General features: G+C 39.3%; 1 protein-coding gene across 21 annotated transcripts in view; it reads right to left on the bottom strand.

Moving 5' to 3' along the window:
• Window positions 1-20,007, bottom strand: part of LIMCH1 (LIM and calponin homology domains 1) — a 349,028-nt gene that overhangs the window by 23,048 nt on the left and 305,973 nt on the right. For 13 of the 21 annotated variants that reach the window (XM_025385004.1, XM_025385006.1, XM_025385010.1 and 10 more), the window contains 5 exons: window positions 15,281-15,371; window positions 13,791-13,954; window positions 10,412-10,517; window positions 5,154-5,194; window positions 221-301 (listed from right to left, as the gene is read on the bottom strand). In XM_025385004.1, coding sequence (XP_025240789.1) covers window positions 221-301; window positions 5,154-5,194; window positions 10,412-10,517; window positions 13,791-13,954; window positions 15,281-15,371 — 483 coding nt within the window. Of the gene's footprint in view, window positions 1-220; window positions 305-5,153; window positions 5,195-5,930; window positions 6,006-10,411; window positions 10,518-13,790; window positions 13,955-15,280; window positions 15,372-20,007 lie in introns of all 21 variants that reach the window. The other 8 variants (XM_025385005.1, XM_025385009.1, XM_025385020.1 and 5 more) reach the window with 4 other exon arrangements.

Below are 20,007 nucleotides of genomic sequence, written 5' to 3'. Positions count from 1 at the left end.
TTGGTTCAGCGTTAATATGAATGGTTTTTCATCATGTTTATTATTGTAGTCTTTGGCAGGAAGAATGAGACACAGGGTACTCCATTACATGGACACAAAATGTGGAATCCATGTGGATTCCTTTCCACATTTCCTGTGCTAAAAGTCTACGTAATGCAATGGAAAGTAAAGTAAGAGAAAAAAAAAGAAAAAACAAAAAAAGCAGCAAACCCAGTCCTACCTGAAGCAAACGTTCCTGTTCCTGTTGCCATTTTTCCTGTCGCCTGCGCTCCTCTTCTGGGTCCCATGCCCAGAACTTAAACTGCTTAGAAAAATAAAAGCATGATCAGAATGGAGCCATGTCCTCAAGGGACAGGCCAGGTCAAGAGAAGACAATTGGCCTCTGGCCTGGCACCCAGATTGACACACAGAGGCAGAAGGCTTCACTATCTAAACATCCTCTTTGGTGGCAGAAACCATTTTTTAATCTTAGTCCCTCTTTGATTTACTTCCAAGATGCTGGTATGATTCTGTGAATCTTTTTGGAGCTAATGAAAACACAAAGTAATTAGCCACTGGTGTTGGAAAGCTTTGCTTCATTTCTCTTAGAAGTGATTTCTCTTAAACGCATTCATGCTTCTGAGCTTAAGGTGCTCATTCTGCATATTGATCCTGGGTCCAAGCAAACAAGACCGGTTATTTTAGCAGAAATGCATTTTGTAAGAAGTAGTGTTTGCCACACTATAAAACTAATCTTTTATACTGCAGTTGCTTTTCCATACCACCTTTCCCTACAGGGGGTTATTTAACTCACAAATGCTCACCAGTAACACCTAAGATCCAGGCAAGCAGATCACTTGCCCTGGGGCCCGCATGACACAAACGCTCAAGCTCAAAGACTTATTTCCTTTTTGTATTAATAAAAGGTTTTTGCAAGTTTGGGAAACAAGTAAATAATGGGGAATAACAGAGAAAAATCCATGAACCAATGCAGGTGTCCAGGCCACAGAATATGAGACTGGGAGGGTGCAGGTCGGGGGAGGGAGGAGGGAAATCAGTCAGCCCCCGGGAAACGAGTAAAGAGGGGTTGCTGTGTTTAAAGTCGGCTGCCCCAGTCACCCAGAGTAGGTGCCCAGGCAGACCAGGTTCCTCAGTAACTGTGCTCCTCCCTTCCCTTTGTTCTGAAGGGGTAGGACAGGGAGGCAACTGCCTGGGAATCTTGAGTTGAAAAAGCAAGGCAAGGGTGGGGAAGGTGTTGGGGGATGGGAAACAGGGTTGGGGTGGGGAGGGGTGCAGGCAGAATCTGTGTACCCTGGTAGCCTGGGAAGATGAACAGGGGCAGTCCTATCCAAGGCTTTGACAGATCCAGTTCGTGCCCAGGGTACCTGGGCCAGGCCATCCCCCACTCTGCCTGGCCCCCAACAGATTCACATTACCATTCAGGTGCATGCAGGTGGGCTGGCCCAGGGAAGTATTTTGAAGCAGAGAATGCAGGCCAGGCCATGGGTGATGCTTGATTTATAACTTCATAAATATTTAGAACTTTAATATATTTGGACAAATGAAACATGGGCCTCATTTTGTACTCTTGCTACCGTGCTTCCTGCAATTGATTGCGATGGCCACAATGCTCACAGAATAGTCAAACACAAGTGGGCCAATAAACTAGGGATACTAGCTTATCGCTTCCTACTTGCCACTCCTGAGTTTCACACTGCACATTAGCATATTACAGGCTCTGGTAAGTTATGCAGGGGGAAAATCATTTAATTGTGTATACAGATGGTCCCCAACTTAACAATTTTTCAAGTTTATAATGGTGCAAAAGCAATATGCAGTCGGTAGAAACTGTACTTCAAATACCCAAACAATCATTCTGTTTTTCACTTTTAGGTTGGTATTCAATTTATTTCGTGAGATATTCAACACTTTATCATAAAATAGGCTTTGTGTGAGAGGATTTTGCCCAACTGCAGGCTAACATAAATATTTTGGGCACATTTAAGGTAGGCTAGGCTGAGCTATAATGTTCAGTAAGTTTGGCGTTATCAAATGCAGTTTTGACTTTGAGTATTTTCAACTTAACGATGTCTTTATTGGGATGTAACCCCATTCTTAAGTTGAAGAGCATCTGTAATCTAAAATTTCCCAAACTCCCTTGGATGACCATAAATGTTATCCAAATGTGGTTACACCAGAATTCTATTAGAATTTAATGACATTGGAAGTTGGCTCCACCTGTCATTGTCCTAGAACTTCGAGGTGGTTTAAACATTCAGAAGCTTTTCCAGGGGCACGGCCCCTCTTTGTCTTTTGAGGGAAAAGGGGATGTTTATGTGAATAAAGCCACAGAAAGACCACTGAGGAAAGTTCAGTAGTAGGAAAATAAGAGAAACAATTAGGAATTATTTAATTTCTAAATTTCACTAGGCGGTGCTCTCAGGAATGTCAAGTAAGGAGTGGGCAGATAGGAGGAGGAAGTGTGGGGCAGGGGGATTGAGTACAGAAAATACAGAATATGTGTCAAAAGGCAAGAGAGGAAAGCAGTGGGTATGTTAAGAGGAGGATAAAGGGGAAGAAACCAGCATGATAAACAAGAGAGAATGAAACAATGATCTTGCTCCTTCTTTTGCAGATTATTTCCTGGGCACTGACTGTGGGCCAGGGCAGGGGTACCAGCTGGCCAAGTGGCCCAGCCTCATGGAGCTTATACCTGAGTGCGTGTGGGGTGGAAGAGTGACCAATATATACGTATGACCAGAAGATAGTGTGATAACTATCATAAGAGATGTAAAAAGTGATAGAGGAAGTCAGAATGGACAGCATTTAACCCACTTGGTCCTACAATTTACCTGTTTACAAGTCCATATCTTCCTCTGGCCTAGGGATTTCTCAGGAGGCAGGAAGGGCCCCTCACCCTCCTATCTATCCCAAGACCTTATATTTTTAGGCCCTCAACAAATGTTTGTTGAATAAATGAATGGAATCCCTTCATGCTGGGTAATGCATCTCCTACCATCAGAGTCCCTTCTTTTCACAGTCCTGAGGGCCTCAAGTACTCCAAGTCCAATCAAAAATAGCCAGTCTATGGAGGCCCGCATAATCTAATGCTTATCTCCTCTTGAAGCTTTACTTATTTCAAGTTTCTTTTATTTTCTATTCTATGATGAGCCATTTACTATCAAAAGCACATGAAATTTTCAGAGGATTTACTTAAATAGGCCAGTGATTTTTGTCTTTCTTATTCTATTTTCCATAAACAAGAAATGAGAATGTGTTTCTTTGGAATGCCCTTCCTCTCCATCCCTCCCCAGGGGCATGAACAACTGACATCTTTGTTCTAAATGCAATTTAAAATGGAAAACTTCAGATCTGTGCCATGGATGCCAGCTCTGGGATCGTTCTGGGGTTCCCATCCATCATCAATGAACTCAGCTTCTCAGGAAACTCAGGATTCCCAGTATTGGCTTGGGAGTGAGCCTCCACAGATAGTCCCTAGTTTTGTAATGTGGGTTATGCAACAAGTGATGGATCCCTTCTCTGTTCTGCGGAGATACTTAGGACTCCCTAAGTGAGACAATTTGCCTATAAATAAGAATTGATATTGACTATGGTGGGCCTCTTGGATTGGCTATTGGGAGTGGGGGAAGGATTCATTTACGTATCAGTCACTGTGCTAGGGGCTTCTGAATAATTATTTCAATTAAGGCTCATAACAACTTCAAAAGAAAAGTACTGTCACCTTATTGTACAGTTAAGGAAGATGAGGTTCGGAGAAGTTATATAACACCTTCAGGGCTACACAGCTAGATCCAGAGTCAAAGGTACAGTAGTGATTATGTGGCTGAGCTGGGGTTGCTCATGGGCAATGCCACAGTTGGTTGTGCCACAGAGAAAGTCTCCAAATCCAATGGAAATTCCAGAGGACGAATGAGGAGGACAGGCCCGAGATTAGAAACACCAGTTCAGATGCCATGCGGCAGCAAGGAATGTCCACAGCACCTTGTGTCTTATTTTAATTAACAAATGCTTTTTTATTTCATTAAAATACAAAATGGAAAGCAACATTATAGTTAATATTGGTCAAATACTGATTATGAGAAGGGGTACAAAAATGAGAGCTTGGGTCTCTTGGAGAGTTCAGGCAGGTCCTATCTGCCAACAATATACTATGTTCAAGTATTATCCTCATATTAAAAAATGAGATGCATTTTAAAAAATGTGTCTATAGAAACTGTCAGTTTTAATACTAATTCCTACTGTCACATTCTATTCTATTCTATTCTATTCTATTCTATTCTATTCTATTCTAGTCTATTCTAGTCTATTCGATTCGATTCGATCCGATCCGATGGAGTCTCACTCTGTTGCCCAGGCTGCACTGCAGTGGTGTGATCTTGGCTCACTGCAACCTCTTCCTCCTGGGTTGAAGCAATTCTCCTGCCTCAGCCTCCTGAGTAGCTGGGATTACAGGTGCCCGCCAGCACGCCCAACTAATTTTTGTATTTTTAGTAGAGACAGGGGTTCACCATGTTGGCCAGGCTGGTCTTGAACTCTTGACCTCAAGTGATCCACCTACCTCGGTCTCTCAAAGTGCTGGGATTACAGGTGTGAGCCACTATGCCCAGTCTGTCACATTCATTTTAACTGCCTCTTAGATTTTGCTTTCTTATCATTTATTTCCAGGCACGGTAACAATTCCATATAATGATAATCCATATCTTTATAATTTACCCAATGGCGCTACATATGACTTAATTATTCTTTTAAAAATCAATTGTTTGGGTCTCAATTTTGGTTGAATACTCCTTTTTTTTTTTTTTTTTTTTGAGATGAAGTTTTGCTCAGTCGCCCAGACTGGAGTCCAGTGGCGTTATCTCGGGTCACTGCAACCTCTGTCTCCTGGGTTCAAGCAATTCTCCTGCCTCGGCCTCCAAAGTAGCACCACCACACCTGGCTAATTTTTGTATTTTTAGTAGAGATGGTGTTTCACCATGTCGGTCAGCCTGATTTTGAACACCTGACCTCGTGATCTGCCCGCCTAACCCTCCCAAAGTGTTGGGATTACAGGCATGAGCCACTGCACCCAGTCTGAATACTCTTTAAGCCAATCAAATGTTATAAATTAAAATCACACTAACTCATAATCTTATTCCTTAAAATGAGTGACTTACAGGTGTTGTAACAGGTGACTTTTCACTGCTTGGAGAATCCACTGCGCAGAAAAAAAAAGAAAGAAAAAAAGATACGAATGTGAGTATCTTCTAATTGTCTTTGTTTTTGACCTATCAGTGGAGTGTAGTTCCTACATCAGCTTTAAACCAATTTTTGTGTGTGTGTGTCTTTGTGTTTGGTAAGCCAAGAACATCAGAAAATCATAATAAAGCAGACAACCCCTGTAGCAGGTTGCACCCATCACCAAAGAAAGTTAAAACCACTATCAAATGATTGATCACATCAATTAACATCAGGTACCAGACTACAGGAAGCAAAAACTGTTCCTATTAGTACTGATTCTTAGTGCACTTTGCATTCTGGCTTGACTAAGTAGTTCCCTCACTGTCTGGCATGGAGAAGTACCATACAAAGAGAGGCCAGATGTCACCCAGGAAGCAAACACAGTGACACAGTTAACAAGAGAACCATGATCAGTTTCCGGTAAATGTTTTTAATTTTTTTTTGTTTTTAAAGGCAGGGGACTATCAAGAAAATGATGAATATTATTATTTCTCTGAATTCTTGAAATCAACATAAAGTTGTGTGATTCTCTCCCCCCACCCACAATTTTAGCATAACGGTAGTAATACCAAAGAACTAGCTCTTTGCTAACTGTGCATAAGAAATAATTTTTTCCCCAGAAATCAGAAATGAAGACAAGTGCCAGACATCATTGATCGCCCCAACATGGATTTTTGCACAAAAGAAATACAGCTACCCAGTATGCAGTTTACCTGACTGGGAGAAAAACTGGGATCGTCGCCAAGAGTTCTGAACTCTAAGCGGAACACTGGCAGTGCCAGGCGACTCTAGATCAGATGGCAGAACAGAACAAACAGAAAACCATGAAAACTAGGGTGAGAACTGAATAGAACCATGCTCCCAAGTACGAAAGGGGGTTTGGCTATAGTCAATACCAGAACTGACAGTCAGTAAATCTACAGTACAAAATGTCTTAATAATACACAGATAAAACCTGAAGACATGGACAAAATCAACAGAACCGGGACAGTTTATGCTATTGTTTGTCTTCTTTGGTGTTAGGTGAAATTTCATAGGGTCACACTTAATGGTGATAGTGTTAAAATGTTAAATCTCAAAATGATAGGATGATATACTATGCAAGAACAAAAATGTACAATTTGTATTGCTTTTTGGAGAACACTAGAAAAGTATAAAGGGCAGCAAAGATGGGTGGTTTAATTACTATTTCATATATATTACACTTCATAAGTTTTTTGTATATATAAATAAAGGTTGTGTATATGCCTGTCTGTGGTGATTCATGGCAAGGATTTGCATCCTTAAAACTCTGCTGTTCTCATCATTTTCAAGTCCCCCCAAAAAATCAGTTTTTAATGTGCACATATTTCACTGAAACATCAGTTTGAGATATCTTTCTGCTGCTGAGAGGCAGTTAAGAAAAGAAAATTTGTCACTTTCAAATGTATTTTATGAATGTTTTCAGGGCATTTAAAGACTGAATGCATGGGTGTGTGTGTAAGGGAAACGTGTGGAACAGCATTAGGGTCGACCAGCAGATCTTCAGTGACCTGTGTGACCAGTCTACGAATGGATGACTTTATAGAAATGGGGAAGAGACCACTTTCTGGATGAGAAAGTATTAGGTGTCTCTCCAGGATACCTGATCCTAACCCTAGAGTTCCACTGGACTTGATGCTTGACTTCAGATCAGTCCCTTAAATGGGTGCTGGGCAGAGACCTATGCCTCCCCGATTTCCCCATCCCAATTGAAGACAAATCATGTATTTTAAGGTTACATTTATTAGATGTCTTTGGCTTCTTGAAAGATGGAAACTTTATAAACTTCAAGCAATTATTACTGTTACTGTCATATCAATCAATGATATTTTTGGTGCACAATTTAAATAAATACTTGAGGCCACTGCTTTTCAGAGTGTGGTGAGATGTGCAGCTTGAGCATCACCTGGGAACCTGTAAGAAATGCAAATCCTCTGGCCCCAGCTTAGACCTACTGAATGAGACACTGTGAGAGTGGGCTCCAAGCCCTACAGGGACCCTGGCACACACCCGTGTTTGAGAACTGCAGTGAAAAACCGGATCTCCACAACATGAACACTCTTATTTTAAAGAAAGGATTCAAGAGTAGTTTATTCCTGCCTGGTGTCTTGCTCTATTCTTTTACTACTCCTGCTGCTATTCTACGATTACTAGATTACATTATGAATGCTTATTCTGGGCCAGGTATTGAGCTAAACACTTTTTATGGATTCTCCCATTTGGTATTTCTAATATCCCTATGAGGTTATTACTGGTATTATTTCTAGTTTATAGGTACTGATTAGAGATTAGGGGAAATCTGATGGGTACAGTCACACAGCTAAGAACTACACACATGAAAATCTGAACCCAGGCATTCTGTCTCCAGAGCATGCAGCTATAGTTACAGTTTCCATGAACCGGGTAAAAGCATTGATATGGTTTGGCTATGTCTCCTCCCAAATCTTGAATCGTAGCTGCCAAAATTCCCACGTGTCATGGGAGGGACCTGGTACGAGGGAATTGAATCATGAGGGCAGGTCTTTCTTGTGCTATTCTCGTGATAGTGAATAAGTCTCATGAGATCTGATGGTTTTATAAAGGGGAGTTTCCCTGCACAAGCTCTCTCTTTGCTGGCCGCCATGTAAGACGTCCCATTGCTCTTCCTTCATCTTCCACTATGATTGTGAGGCCTCTCTAGCCATGTGGAATTGTGTGTCAATGAAGCCTCTTTCCTTTATAAATTACCCAGTCTCAGGTATGTTTTTATCAGCAGCATGGAAACAAACTAATACAAGTATACAACTGGTGTACTCCAAATATAATTCTATCTTAAAGAATAAATTTTGAAATGTTTCAGTACTCTACTAAATTTTATTTTTTAATCATTCAACTTGGGTAAAGAATGAAGTAAAGTTTCTCAATTCAGCAGCACATTTTATAAAATCAAAATGCCTCACAATAAGTAATGGAATGTGTAAATTTATAAGAAAACAAAACATGGCTTTAAAATGGCTTAAAATATTTATTCCCTCTCTATACCACTTATCTACACAATTACAAAGTATTAGAAATAGGGCAGAATTAAAATTGGTCCAAATATGGCCATTTGCTGGCCCAGTTTGACACTTCATTTTTGTTAATTCCCTTCAGGACAGTAGGACTGACAAATTTAAGATAAATGCTTCGAAAATAGTATTGAACTTGTTTCCACATTATGAACCTAGTAACCATCAGTACATGTACCAGTTAATTATTCCCAAGAGTTCCCTGTTATGTAGATAAAGCCCAACTTATCTGCCAAACATCAATAATAGCTAACGGAAGCCAACTCAGATTCTGCCAGTGGCTGAAATAGCTGCCCACCCTTAAAAAGAAAAGTAAAAATAAGCTAAATCTACAAAATCCACTGGGAAAAGTCTATTAAAAAAGAAAAACAAGAAACCCTACAGTTCTTGCCTCCTGAACTCTAGCTGTTTTTTAAAAAAATGTTTAGGCTGGGCGTGGTGGCTCACACCTGTAATCCCAGCACTTTGGGAGGCTAAGGCGGGCAGATCATGAAGTCAGGAGATGAGACTATCCTGGCTAACACAGTGAAACCCCATTTCTACTAAAAATACAAAAAATTAGCTGGGTGTGGTGGCAGGTGCCTGTAGTCCCAGCTACTTGGGAGGCTGAGGCAAGAGAATGGCGTGAACTGGGAAGGCGGAGCTTGCAGTGAGCCTAAATCGTGCCACTGCACTCCAGCCTGGGCGACAGAGCAAGACTCCCTCAAGAAAGGGAAGGGGAGGGGAGGGGAGGGGAGGGGGAAAGGAAAGAAAGAAAGAAAGAAAAAAAGAAATGAAAAAGAAAAGAAAAGAAAAAGAAAAAGAAAGAAAGAAAGTAAGCTTAAATTTAATTTTTTTTTTGGTAGCAACAAAGTCTTGCTGTGTTGCCCAGGCTGGTCTCAAACTCCTGGCCTCAAGTGCTCCTGCCTCGGCCTCCCAAAGTGTTGGGATTACAGGTGTGAGCCACTGCGTCTGGCCCGTTTCCACATCTAGAGAGAGATCTCACAGCAGTAAAATTCAGTGGTCTAGTTGTTTTGAAGAATAGTCCCTCTGGGTTGTGAATTCTCAGAACCCATCCTCCACTGTTCACATCCCTCAGGGCCCTTTCTGGTGGTCATGGGCACCTGGGATTCCCCCTGGGATAAAGGGATTCAAATTGGGTTCTTAAAGAATAAAGGGGTGAAGTCACAACCCTAAATATGGTCTACACAGTACTTGGGGAATTTTCAGTGGTCAGTGCCATTTTAAGACTTTCTTATAAAGCCCTAAATGCCTATGTTTTTAGAGGCAACCCCTTCCCACATCATATCAAACGCATTAAAATACATCCTCAGTATGTATGTGTTAAACATTTTTAAATCCTCAGTATTGTGTGTATGTGTTACACATACACACATATGTTTCTCATATATACATATATATATATATAGCTACAAATGATTTTTGGAAAGATTAAAATGTTTGTCTATAACCTGTTTAACTATGATGGTGAACGATTTCTCAATAATCATCAGGCACCCAGGAATTATTATGGAGTAAAAAAAATGGCGTTTTCTCAAAATTATTGTCAAATTAAATGGTGATGACTAGAATTAACAGTGAAATAGACATAATATTAAACTTTTTATTAAATATATTAATTTCTGAGTTTATGACTATCTTTATATTTTAGAGATAATAATTTTTTTTTTTTTTTTTTTGAGACAGAGTCTCACTCTGTCGCCCAGGCTGGAGTGCAGTGGCATGATCTCGGCTCACTGCAACCTCCGCCTCCTGGGTTCAAGCGATTCTCCTGCCTCAGCCTCCTGAGTAGCTGGGACTAAAGGCATGTGCCACCACATCCAGCTAATTTTGATAATACCAACATTTTAAAGCTCTAACACTTGTATAGGCTCTATTGTGCCTATAGTGCCTGGCTGACCAAATGGCCTTGGCAGCTAGGGTTCTTGGTCTGCTAAAATAGAGAATCCAGCCCCAGCTTTCCATTCTTAAGTTATAAATTCAGCCATCACAGACTCTGGCAAACATGCTGGCTAAAGGAATATCAACATAAAGGACGTAATCTTCCTTTAAATTAAGTAATAGTTTACTACAGATGGGCTCAGCAGAACATGTAGACCTAAAACAAAACGTGTCCTCCTCTTTACCTTGAGAATTGAGATTTGGCAAATGCAGTTGGTTGGTTTCCGGCATTTTGTCCAGAAATGGAAATGTCAGCGTTGCTTCTGGTTCTGGAGATTTTGGCTTTACCACCTGGACAATGGACAACAGGCATAAACATTACAATAACTGTCCATTAATAAACACACAGGTGACATAAAATTTAAGGATCCATGGTTATAACAGAAGTCAATCAGTTCAAACATTTAACATTTCACTTTAACTTTAAACATTTAATTTTTTGTTTCTTTCCTAAAACGCTTTCATCCTTCTCTACATTAATAGAAAGTCAATTTTTTAGGTAAGTCAGACAAGAGCATAAAAATGTAATGATCACTTTTCTCCAAACCAGAAGACAATATAATTCCATCTTTGGAATTACACATCACTCTCTCTTATTTTCTTATTAAACAATCACAAATTCTCTTCACAGTACCACACAAAACTGAGTTTGTAATGTCAGGAAATTAGATGTTCCACATAAGATAATTAAAACAAATCTTACTCCATAAGTGCTAAACATTCAAGTAATATTACTTTTCAATAGACATTATTCTATAATAAGACATTACATAACCACCCACAAATTTATGCAAAGCACATTAAAGACAGTATACTTTGCCTGTTGACAAAGAAGCATTATTATCAATAACCACTGTCGAACAGTGCCTTAGTATCTGATGCCCTTAGGGAATTCCTGAGGCATGTTAGACTACTTGTCACTATTTGTAAATAGTTGCAAAATTACAGGCTTTAAAAATTCTTATGTTTGTTTTGTAAAATAGATTTTTCTTGTTATTGCTACTTAATTTTGTTTCTCCCTAATCTGAATGACCTTTAGTAGAAGCACCCTTCTGATTTGTTACTTCTAATCAGCTGATTGCTGAAAGACCAGATTACCAAACTTACTAAAACAAAAATGTCTAAAATAAGCATCGGTTGACACTGTGCGTAGGTCTGAATGAAGAGCGTGCTGTATAAGTTTATGTTTTTTGAGTTGCTCACAGGACCTTCTCTGATTCACTCTTTGGATAGTGGCTTTGTTCCTGATAGCTCAATGACCTCAGGGCGAGTGAGACCACAGAGCACTTGTTTCATTACACGTTGATCCCTAATTTGGTCCTCAGAATAATTTATGTTAGAATTTATCCTCCGAAGGATTTATTTTTCTTTATGAATAACATATTCAACTCTAAGAGAATCTGGAAGAAAATTAATCAACTCATTCTGCATTACAGAGGTCAACCAGGTGTCCAAATGAATGTTGGTGCTACACAGCAAATGATAAGATCTAGCCTTCCCGAAGCTGACAACCCACCAATTAGCCTCAGAGCATTTCCTCATAGTGGAGGCTGGCAAAAACACATTTCAGTAATGCCTGGTTGTAAATGAAACAGTTAAGGGTCATCAGCAATGATCAAAATGACCGCTATGTAAAAAGGTCAGCCTGTAAGCATGGGTGCTTTGTTGTAATCCTGCGTATTTAATTTTATGCTTAAAAAATATTCTGAGAATAATGTTTACCAGATGACCAAAAGGCAAAATGCACAGAAACACACACATAAACAAACTGAAGAACTGAAAACAATTTTTTTCCGTAGTTGGGCAGGTGTGACTCTGGTGATCCACAGATGGACTCCAAGATGAGGTTGCACAGATGAGGCTGGCAATGACTACCTTTTACTTAGGGTATTCATTCTGTTCAAGTTAAATGTTTTTTTACTTGCAATCATACAGATTTTTCCTTTCAGTTTAGATTTAAGTGGCAAAAGCAAGTAAATTTGGAAGGATAATAAATAATGGTTACTAGTCCAAAATAATGCGAAACCTGCAAAAGTGGGAACTTCTGCCTGCCTCCCAACATTTCACCCCCAGTTTGGTTCCCCTTTCCAGACCTGTAGACCATTCTTTAATTATCTATAAAAATGAAGAATAGCTAGGGTCTGAAATATTGAAAATGCATCAAGGCAACAGGCATTTTAGAGGCTCTACCAAGGATACAGAATTCTCAGCTCCTTAGGACAGGGACTGCATCATGTTCACTGTTGACTATCCAGTACCTAGCACACGGCCAGGCATGATATAGTAGGTGCACAGTCAATACTCGTTGAGTAAATGATGAATAAACTGGAGCTACAAATTTAAGGTTACTTTAAGGTCAGATCCAAATTGAGGATTCCTTCTGGAAGGTGGGACACCACCACAGATAGTCTTCCAGTTGTGCCAGTCCACGGTTTTCCGTCTTGGTGGCCCAATAAAATTACCTGAGAGCTTTTAAAAATGCAGATGCTTGGGCTCTGCCTCCAGAGATTCTAATTTATTTGGTCTGGAATGGGCTTGGATTGTTTTGTTTGTTTTTGAGATGGGGTTTGCTGTGTCGCCCAGGTTAGAGTGCAGTGGTGTAATCACGGCTCACAGCAGCCTTGACCTCCTGGGCTAAGTGATCCTCCCACCTAAGCCTCCAGAGTACCTGGAACTACAGGCGCTCACCACCATGCCTGGCTAATTTTTTTTTTTTTTTGTAGAGATGAAGACTTTCTGGGTTGCCCAGCCTGGTCTTGAACTCCTGGGCTCAAGTGATCCTCCTGCACTGGCCTCCCAAAATGCCAGGATTACAGTTGTGAGCCACCACGCCCAGCTAGCTTGGTATTTTTTAAATTCTCAAGAGTAATCAAGGTTGAGAACAACTGCTGTAACTCATGAATATTTTTAGACTCTGTACCTGAAAACAAATCAAACTAATGTGTATGAGATGAGACTCTAAACAAGGAAGAAACTTTAACAAAGACAAGACTTTAAAACCTGTTATATCAGAATAATAATTTTCTAGGTTCCTTGTTATCTAAATCCAGTGGCATCGGAATTACTATTGCTAACAAATAGGTGATTATTGGAGAGAGATTGGCCAGTAAGCTGATGGGTTAAAAAGCAAATAAGCAAACACACACAGCAAACTAAAACCTAACTGCAAGGCTTTAAAACTTATATTACACCTTTCTACAAAGAACAGCCTGGCCAACATGGTGAAACCCTGTCTCTACTAAAAATATAAAAATTAGCCAGGTGTGGTGGTGGACGCCTGTAGTCCCAGCTACTCAGGAGCCTGAGGCAGGAGAATCACTTGAACCTGGGAAGCAGAAGTTGCAGTGAGCAGAGATTACGCCACTGCACTCCAGCCTGGGCCACAAAAGCAAAACTCCATCTCACAAAAAAAGAAAAAGAAAAACTACACATTAAAGATAGGAAAAAAAGATGAGGGGAGAAAATAAATCTTCATTATTCACAACTGCCACAGCAACAGCTAGCTGTAATATGGGGCCATGTTAACTTGTGGGTTTAACCGCTTTCCTCCACTCTGCACTTCACCTTTTGTGACAGCACCAACTCCACCTTTCCACTCATTTCATTTTCCGGTTTCTTCTGGTCTTTTTCTTCCGGCACATCGTTCTTCAGCTGGGGGCTGGAGGGAAATTCCACAAAGGCCACAGTCGGGCTGCATCGGGTCACAGTTGTTGTAAAATGCTGTGGTTCTGCAATGGAGTTACATCCAGAAATAGAGAAGGAAAAGAAAATCAAATCACTATAGGGCCATTTACTCTGCAATGCCACGAATATGACATTGCCATGATACAGACTTTCAGTCCATATCCTGTCCTGGCAATATAAGCTGGATGACAGTGTGCTGAGAGGTATAAAAGAGCCTAAGATGCTGGAATTCCCAAAGCTCTTTCATAGTACTGAACAACAAGCAACATAAAACATGTCCTATAACCACACTATGAAGAACTTAAGTTTTTGGTAAGGGTCATGGTTTACATCTGAATAACATTACATGGAACAGAAAGCTGACATGAAATATATAATGATTATGACAGCTGGGCTGGTTGAGAGAACATCTACAGGTAGTTTCTATCCCAGTGAATGAGCAGCAACCTGATGCTTCCTTTTTCTGTATTTCAATACTCCATTTTAACATCAGAATTTCTTAATTGGAATGTGTTATGGATTGTGGGGTATATGTATATAATGCAATGAAAATAAAGTGTTCTCTGATACTTAAAGAAGAATTAGGTTCACTTTAGAAGGGGTGGGAAAGTCACTACCCAAGGGGGCATATCAAAACGTGAAGGCACAATCTAGTTTGAAAAAGTATACGCTATTATTTTAAGTGATATTTAATTTATTTTAAAATGTCACTTAAAAATAATTTGGTACTTAACAAATTATTTTTCTCAAGTGGTAAACACTTGAGAAAGGCCTTATAAAGGTAATAATTTGGTATTGGAAGAGGGTGAGAGGTTTTACGGTTTATCAAAAGAAGAAATGTGTTAAACATATTGATAAGGCTGCAAAAAATATTGAGCAACAAGACTTTCAGGAACAGGGGTCTCCTTGCTAAAACAATGAATACAGTATATTATACTCACTGTCCAGATTCATGGCACTATTTTATTCTTTTTAAACTATATGTGAGCATTATCATTTCAGCATCTATTTTTATGTTTTTGATCTCTCGCTTATCTGTTGCTGTTACTGTGTGTCAAAATCTTACCCTCAATTTTTAGCATAATTTATATGGGAGAACACAATATTCTTCATGATTATAGAGATAAATATATAAGAAACAAAAAAAAACTGGATAGCTTTAAGAAAAAGCACGGGCTCGTATTTTCAGAGCAACATTAACCATATGGGCAGAACTTCCCCAGGAAGCCTCTAGGTGGCAGCACAACCACACCACTCCTAGAGTCTAATTACTACCTTTCTGTGGCTCAGTAGGAAAATTCTTGGCTATTTCCATTACATCTTAAGAGTTATCATTATTTGCCTTAAAACTAGTCTCTTATGAAACAAACCTGATGAGGCAAGTTCTATATTCCCTTTTCTTGGTTTTCCACCGTCATTTTCGTCCTCTTGACTATTTGGTTCCGTTTTCTCAGTGGTTGCCTGAAAAAGAGATTTTTTCCCCCCTTGAATAAATTATTACTTTAAAGGTTCTAAAAATTATTTTTTAAGCAGTAATTTTTAGGCCAACAAAGTGGTTTGCTCATATAAATTCCCTCTTCTACTTCCCAGGCAGCTTCATGGTGACAGCCTGGACTGGCTGGAGGGAGACCTTTGACGGAGAACAGGACACCCATGCGGTTCACTATCTCCCCAAACTTCCTATGACTGCCTCGGATGTACATCCCACATTTTCTTTTCTTTCACCACCAAAAGTTCAAAATCATGGCTATCCCCCACTTGTTCCTGAACACCTTTCAAGCTGGCTTAGGGACATAACACCAGTGAAGTCTTTTTGTCTTTTGTGGCCTGTCTTGGCATAGTTGCCTGTGGCCCTTAGCACTGTGGATTTTAGTCTAAAGTTCTCATCCTTCCTGGGCTCCCAGTGAATCTCTATTACTGGAGTTCTAATTCATTCTCTCCTTTTCCCTCTCCTCCCCACTCTCAGCCTACTCTTCTCTCATTGGTTCTTTTTCCTTTTCATCAAAGTATGGGTCATTCCGAAAGATTTCAACTGGACCCTGTTTTCCTCTATCTGTGCTGAATTACCCTCAAGTATATAAATTATTCCCATGGATTCACCATTACATTCTCCGTGTATAACTCATATTTTCATCTCCAGCTGTGAGAGTCCATCAGAGCTTTGGTTTCACCTCTAGGGTCAATGGCCTTCTCCTCCAAATTTGACAATTTCTGTTTATAGCAGCAGTTCTTCCCATCACATAAACTTTGAAGTGATCTTTGACTCATACCCTGTAAATAGTCATCATTTGCCAAGTCCTACTAAGTTTCGAACACACTAGTGCTCATACCCATCACTTCCTTTCTGTTTCTATGGCTTGGAATTCAGGTTTGCCTTTCCTCCTTGTTCTCCACTAAGAAGTCTCTGTGAGTTGGACCTCACTGTCTAATCCACTTGGCACATCACTGTCATGTTCATCTCCATGGCACCTTCAGTTATTATTCTAATGCTTGTGTTCCTCTCTCTCAGTAGTACCTCAATTGTGTCAGTTTTATGCTTGATGGAATTTATAATAGTAAAAATAATTGGAACAACTTAAATACCCAATAATTGGGGAATGATTGAATGAATTACTGCATGTCCATAAAGGTAATATAATCACGAAAAAAAGATGTTGAATAATAGTTAATGATATGTGAAAATACTGTCCAATGATAGGAAATGTAAACTGTACATATAGTTTGATGTTTACATGTATGATTATATACATGCCTATACATAAACATATAGGAAAAAAAGAAAATATCAAAATGTTAATTGTAATTATTTTTAATGTGCTTAAATTTTGGGTGACTTTTCCTTCTCTTTACATGTATTTTATATATTCCAAAATGTTCTGTAATGACTATGTATTACTTCTGTAATTGGAAAACAAAATCAATGTAATTTTACATTGTCTTTCACTGGAGGCCAACTGACTCTAGAACAAAGTCCAAAATTATCCTGCTATTACAATATTTGCTTAGCAAAAATAAATAAAATGTTAAATTAAATACTAGCTACATTATATTTTGACAATTAAAGAGAGCAAGTTAATGACTACTGCATTTTTTGGTAGAAGTTTCTTGTAAAAAGCTAAAGTTAAATTTTAAAGTGTGTATGAAATATTGCATACATTTTAAAAGGTTTTAAGATAAAGGTTAAAGTTGATTTCAGAAAAGGCATTACTAAATAATTCATAAAATATCCCCATGGGTTCTCAAGAACTATGAATTTATTCATCTCTCATAAGTATATATATTTTATCCATAAATCAAATTTTGCCTCTCAAAATGAAATTTAAAGTTAATGCATTGGTGGAAACCATCACTGAATTCTTTAAAAACAAAAAAATTTTAAACAACAAAACTTTCAAGTTTCTAAAAGGTTTTACAATAGCATCTAGTGGCGAAATGTGATTTTTCTTTGGAGGATGGGGTAGTTTTGAAATCCTCATAATTAGATGGGCATTTTCTAATGATGGACAGTCATGTATCAATTCTGGAAGAACATAATATTAAGTTAAAATGCACTTTTAAAACCCTAGGCAGGAAATATGCATCACCTTGGTATTATTTAATGGATTTTGTAATATTTTCATACATCAATAAGTCTAGGTTGAATCCCTGCAGGAAATATGCATCACCTTGGTATTATTTAATGGATTTTGTAACATTTTCATATATCAATAAGTCTGGGTTGAATCCCTGCAAGAGAATGAAATGAGTGAAAATAGTTAACTGGGCCGGGCGCAGTGGCTCAAGCCTGTAATCCCAGCACTTTGGGCGGCCGAGAAGGGCGGATCACGAGGTCAGGAGATCGAGACCATCCTGGCTAACACGGTGAAACCCCGTCTCTACTAAAAAATACAAAAAACTAGCCGGGCGAGGTGGCAGGCGCCTGTAGTCCCAGCTACTCAGGAGGCTGAGGCAGGAGAATGGCGTAAACCCGGGAGGCGGAGCTTGCAGTGAGCTGAGATCCGGCCACTGCACTCCAGCCCGGGCGACAGAGCAAGACTCCGTCTCAAAAAAAAAAAAAAAAAAAAAAAAAGAAAATAGTTAACTGTCTCTTTTGTTATATTTAGGTTATGGTACATGTGTATGTTTACATTGTTTACTATATGAACCACCAACATGGCAGTAGGATCTGAAGATCAACCAGTTTAGCATTGCAAAAGAATAAGTTGGGTTTTATAATTTAAAGTGCTCGCCCACACATGTAGAAATATTAATACATGATGGCATTTTTGTTTTATGATGTCTATATAGAAAATACTGGCAGAAATACTGATTTTTAGCTTTCCCTTCCCCACAAATGGATTACATTATAGAAAACCATCTGAGACCAGGAAACAAATTTGCAGTTAAATATTGATGAATGAGCCTCTTGAGAACACTGGTGTTTCCAAATACTATAAACAAAACAAATAACTGCACAACAGGGCCAACGTCTCACCAGACCAAAAATGAACAAAGAAATGAACATATTTTATTAAATCTAAAATGCCATCCATTTTAAGTGGTATTACTTTAGGTCCTACTAAGAAAGAAAACACACCATCTGTTAAATATGCTGCACTATTGATTATAAGACAGATCCTGATTCAGAGATGTTAAAATGTGAAAAGTGTGCCACTTAGAATCAATGAAATAAGGCAATTCGTGAAGCCCTGTAGACCTGATGTGTGATGCAAAGGGGACGGGGGTGCTCAAGCATTAACTACTTTACTAAGGCTTATTGTACCAGCGCACCACATTCCAGCAACGTTTTACCACTTATGCGTGCCGGAGAACTTCTACTTTCAAGAATTCTCACATTTCTCAAGGCATTTCTGTATGGCTCAGCACTCAAACACTAAACTCCAGATAACCCAATTTATCTTACCTTAAAAGGATGCTTTAAAGGTTACATCCTGACATTCGATATGGTAAATTGATAGTAGCAACAGCAGAAACTGCAATCAATATTTACTCACTTGCCACGTGTCAGTGCTGTTGGGCCTTTCATAAGAATCATCTCACATAATTCTCAGAGCAAGCTTAGGAGGTAGGTGCCAATATGATTCCCTTTATACAAGCGAAGAAACTGAGGCCCAGGAGGTGAAGCAACTTACCGAGGGTCATACTGCTAGAAGGCAGGGGAGGTGGGAACCCTGCCTGTGCTGGTGATCTCAATGCTCCACCATCTGGGCTTAGAGTCATATCCCCTCCAAGCTGTCCTCCAGTATTTAGCAGTTTTGATCCAGGAGAGGCAATCTATCACCTGAGAGTCTTGTTTATTGCTGAAGTGATTCAAACTGCTTTTTCCATTCCCTTTCTTTCCTCTACCTCCCACTCATTTATTCTGCAAAAGATTAGAACTCTCCTGGAATCTCTCCTGGCTCCTGGAGACCCAACTGCCCCTGGCCATCAGCTCATCTCAGGGATTTCTGTTCAGTCCAGGTTCTGAGGGATTAGGAGCCAGATGTGTAATCCTTGTTAAGTAAATAAATATTATGCATTATTTATGGAATGTATACTCTGGCTTAGTTTAAATGTATGCCAGTCATCAAAATCTGGCTACTGCTAGCAAAATATTCAGATAAAGTAAGAGAAAAAGCAAGCAATTTGAATAACAGGAACCCATTTAAAAATACTTTATACACAGTGAGAAAAACAAGAATATACATTTTCTAAAAATCTTAGCATTAATTTCAGAGTGGCTGAGTAATAGGTAGTTGATGGTCTCTCCAGTTTTCTGTATTCTGCAATGTATATAGGCTATCTGTAATCAAGGGAAATCCCCAAAGCCAGGTTAATTAACTTATGTCTGGATACTCCATCCTGGAGGCTTATTACTTTTGTACTCACATCATTACTTCAAAGGAAATGAGTTCAAAGTTGGCAGTGATACACTCAGAGGTTTGCTTCAAACAAACCCGCCTTGCTGGAAAAATGTGTTTTCTGACCTGTATTTTTCTTTGGTTACAGCTCAACAGAGGAGAGCCCTTCCCTTCTCCAATTGGTAACACTTTCTCAAGAATGAAAACAAGTAAATAAAAACAGATCCCTGGATGTGAATGAATGAGAGCACAGAAAG

Source organism: Theropithecus gelada, chromosome 5 (genome assembly GCF_003255815.1).
Source record: "Theropithecus gelada isolate Dixy chromosome 5, Tgel_1.0, whole genome shotgun sequence".
Taxonomy (NCBI): domain Eukaryota; kingdom Metazoa; phylum Chordata; class Mammalia; order Primates; family Cercopithecidae; genus Theropithecus; species Theropithecus gelada.
The sequence above is the reverse complement of the archived record's forward strand: the minus strand, read 5'-3'. Positions and strand labels throughout refer to the sequence as shown.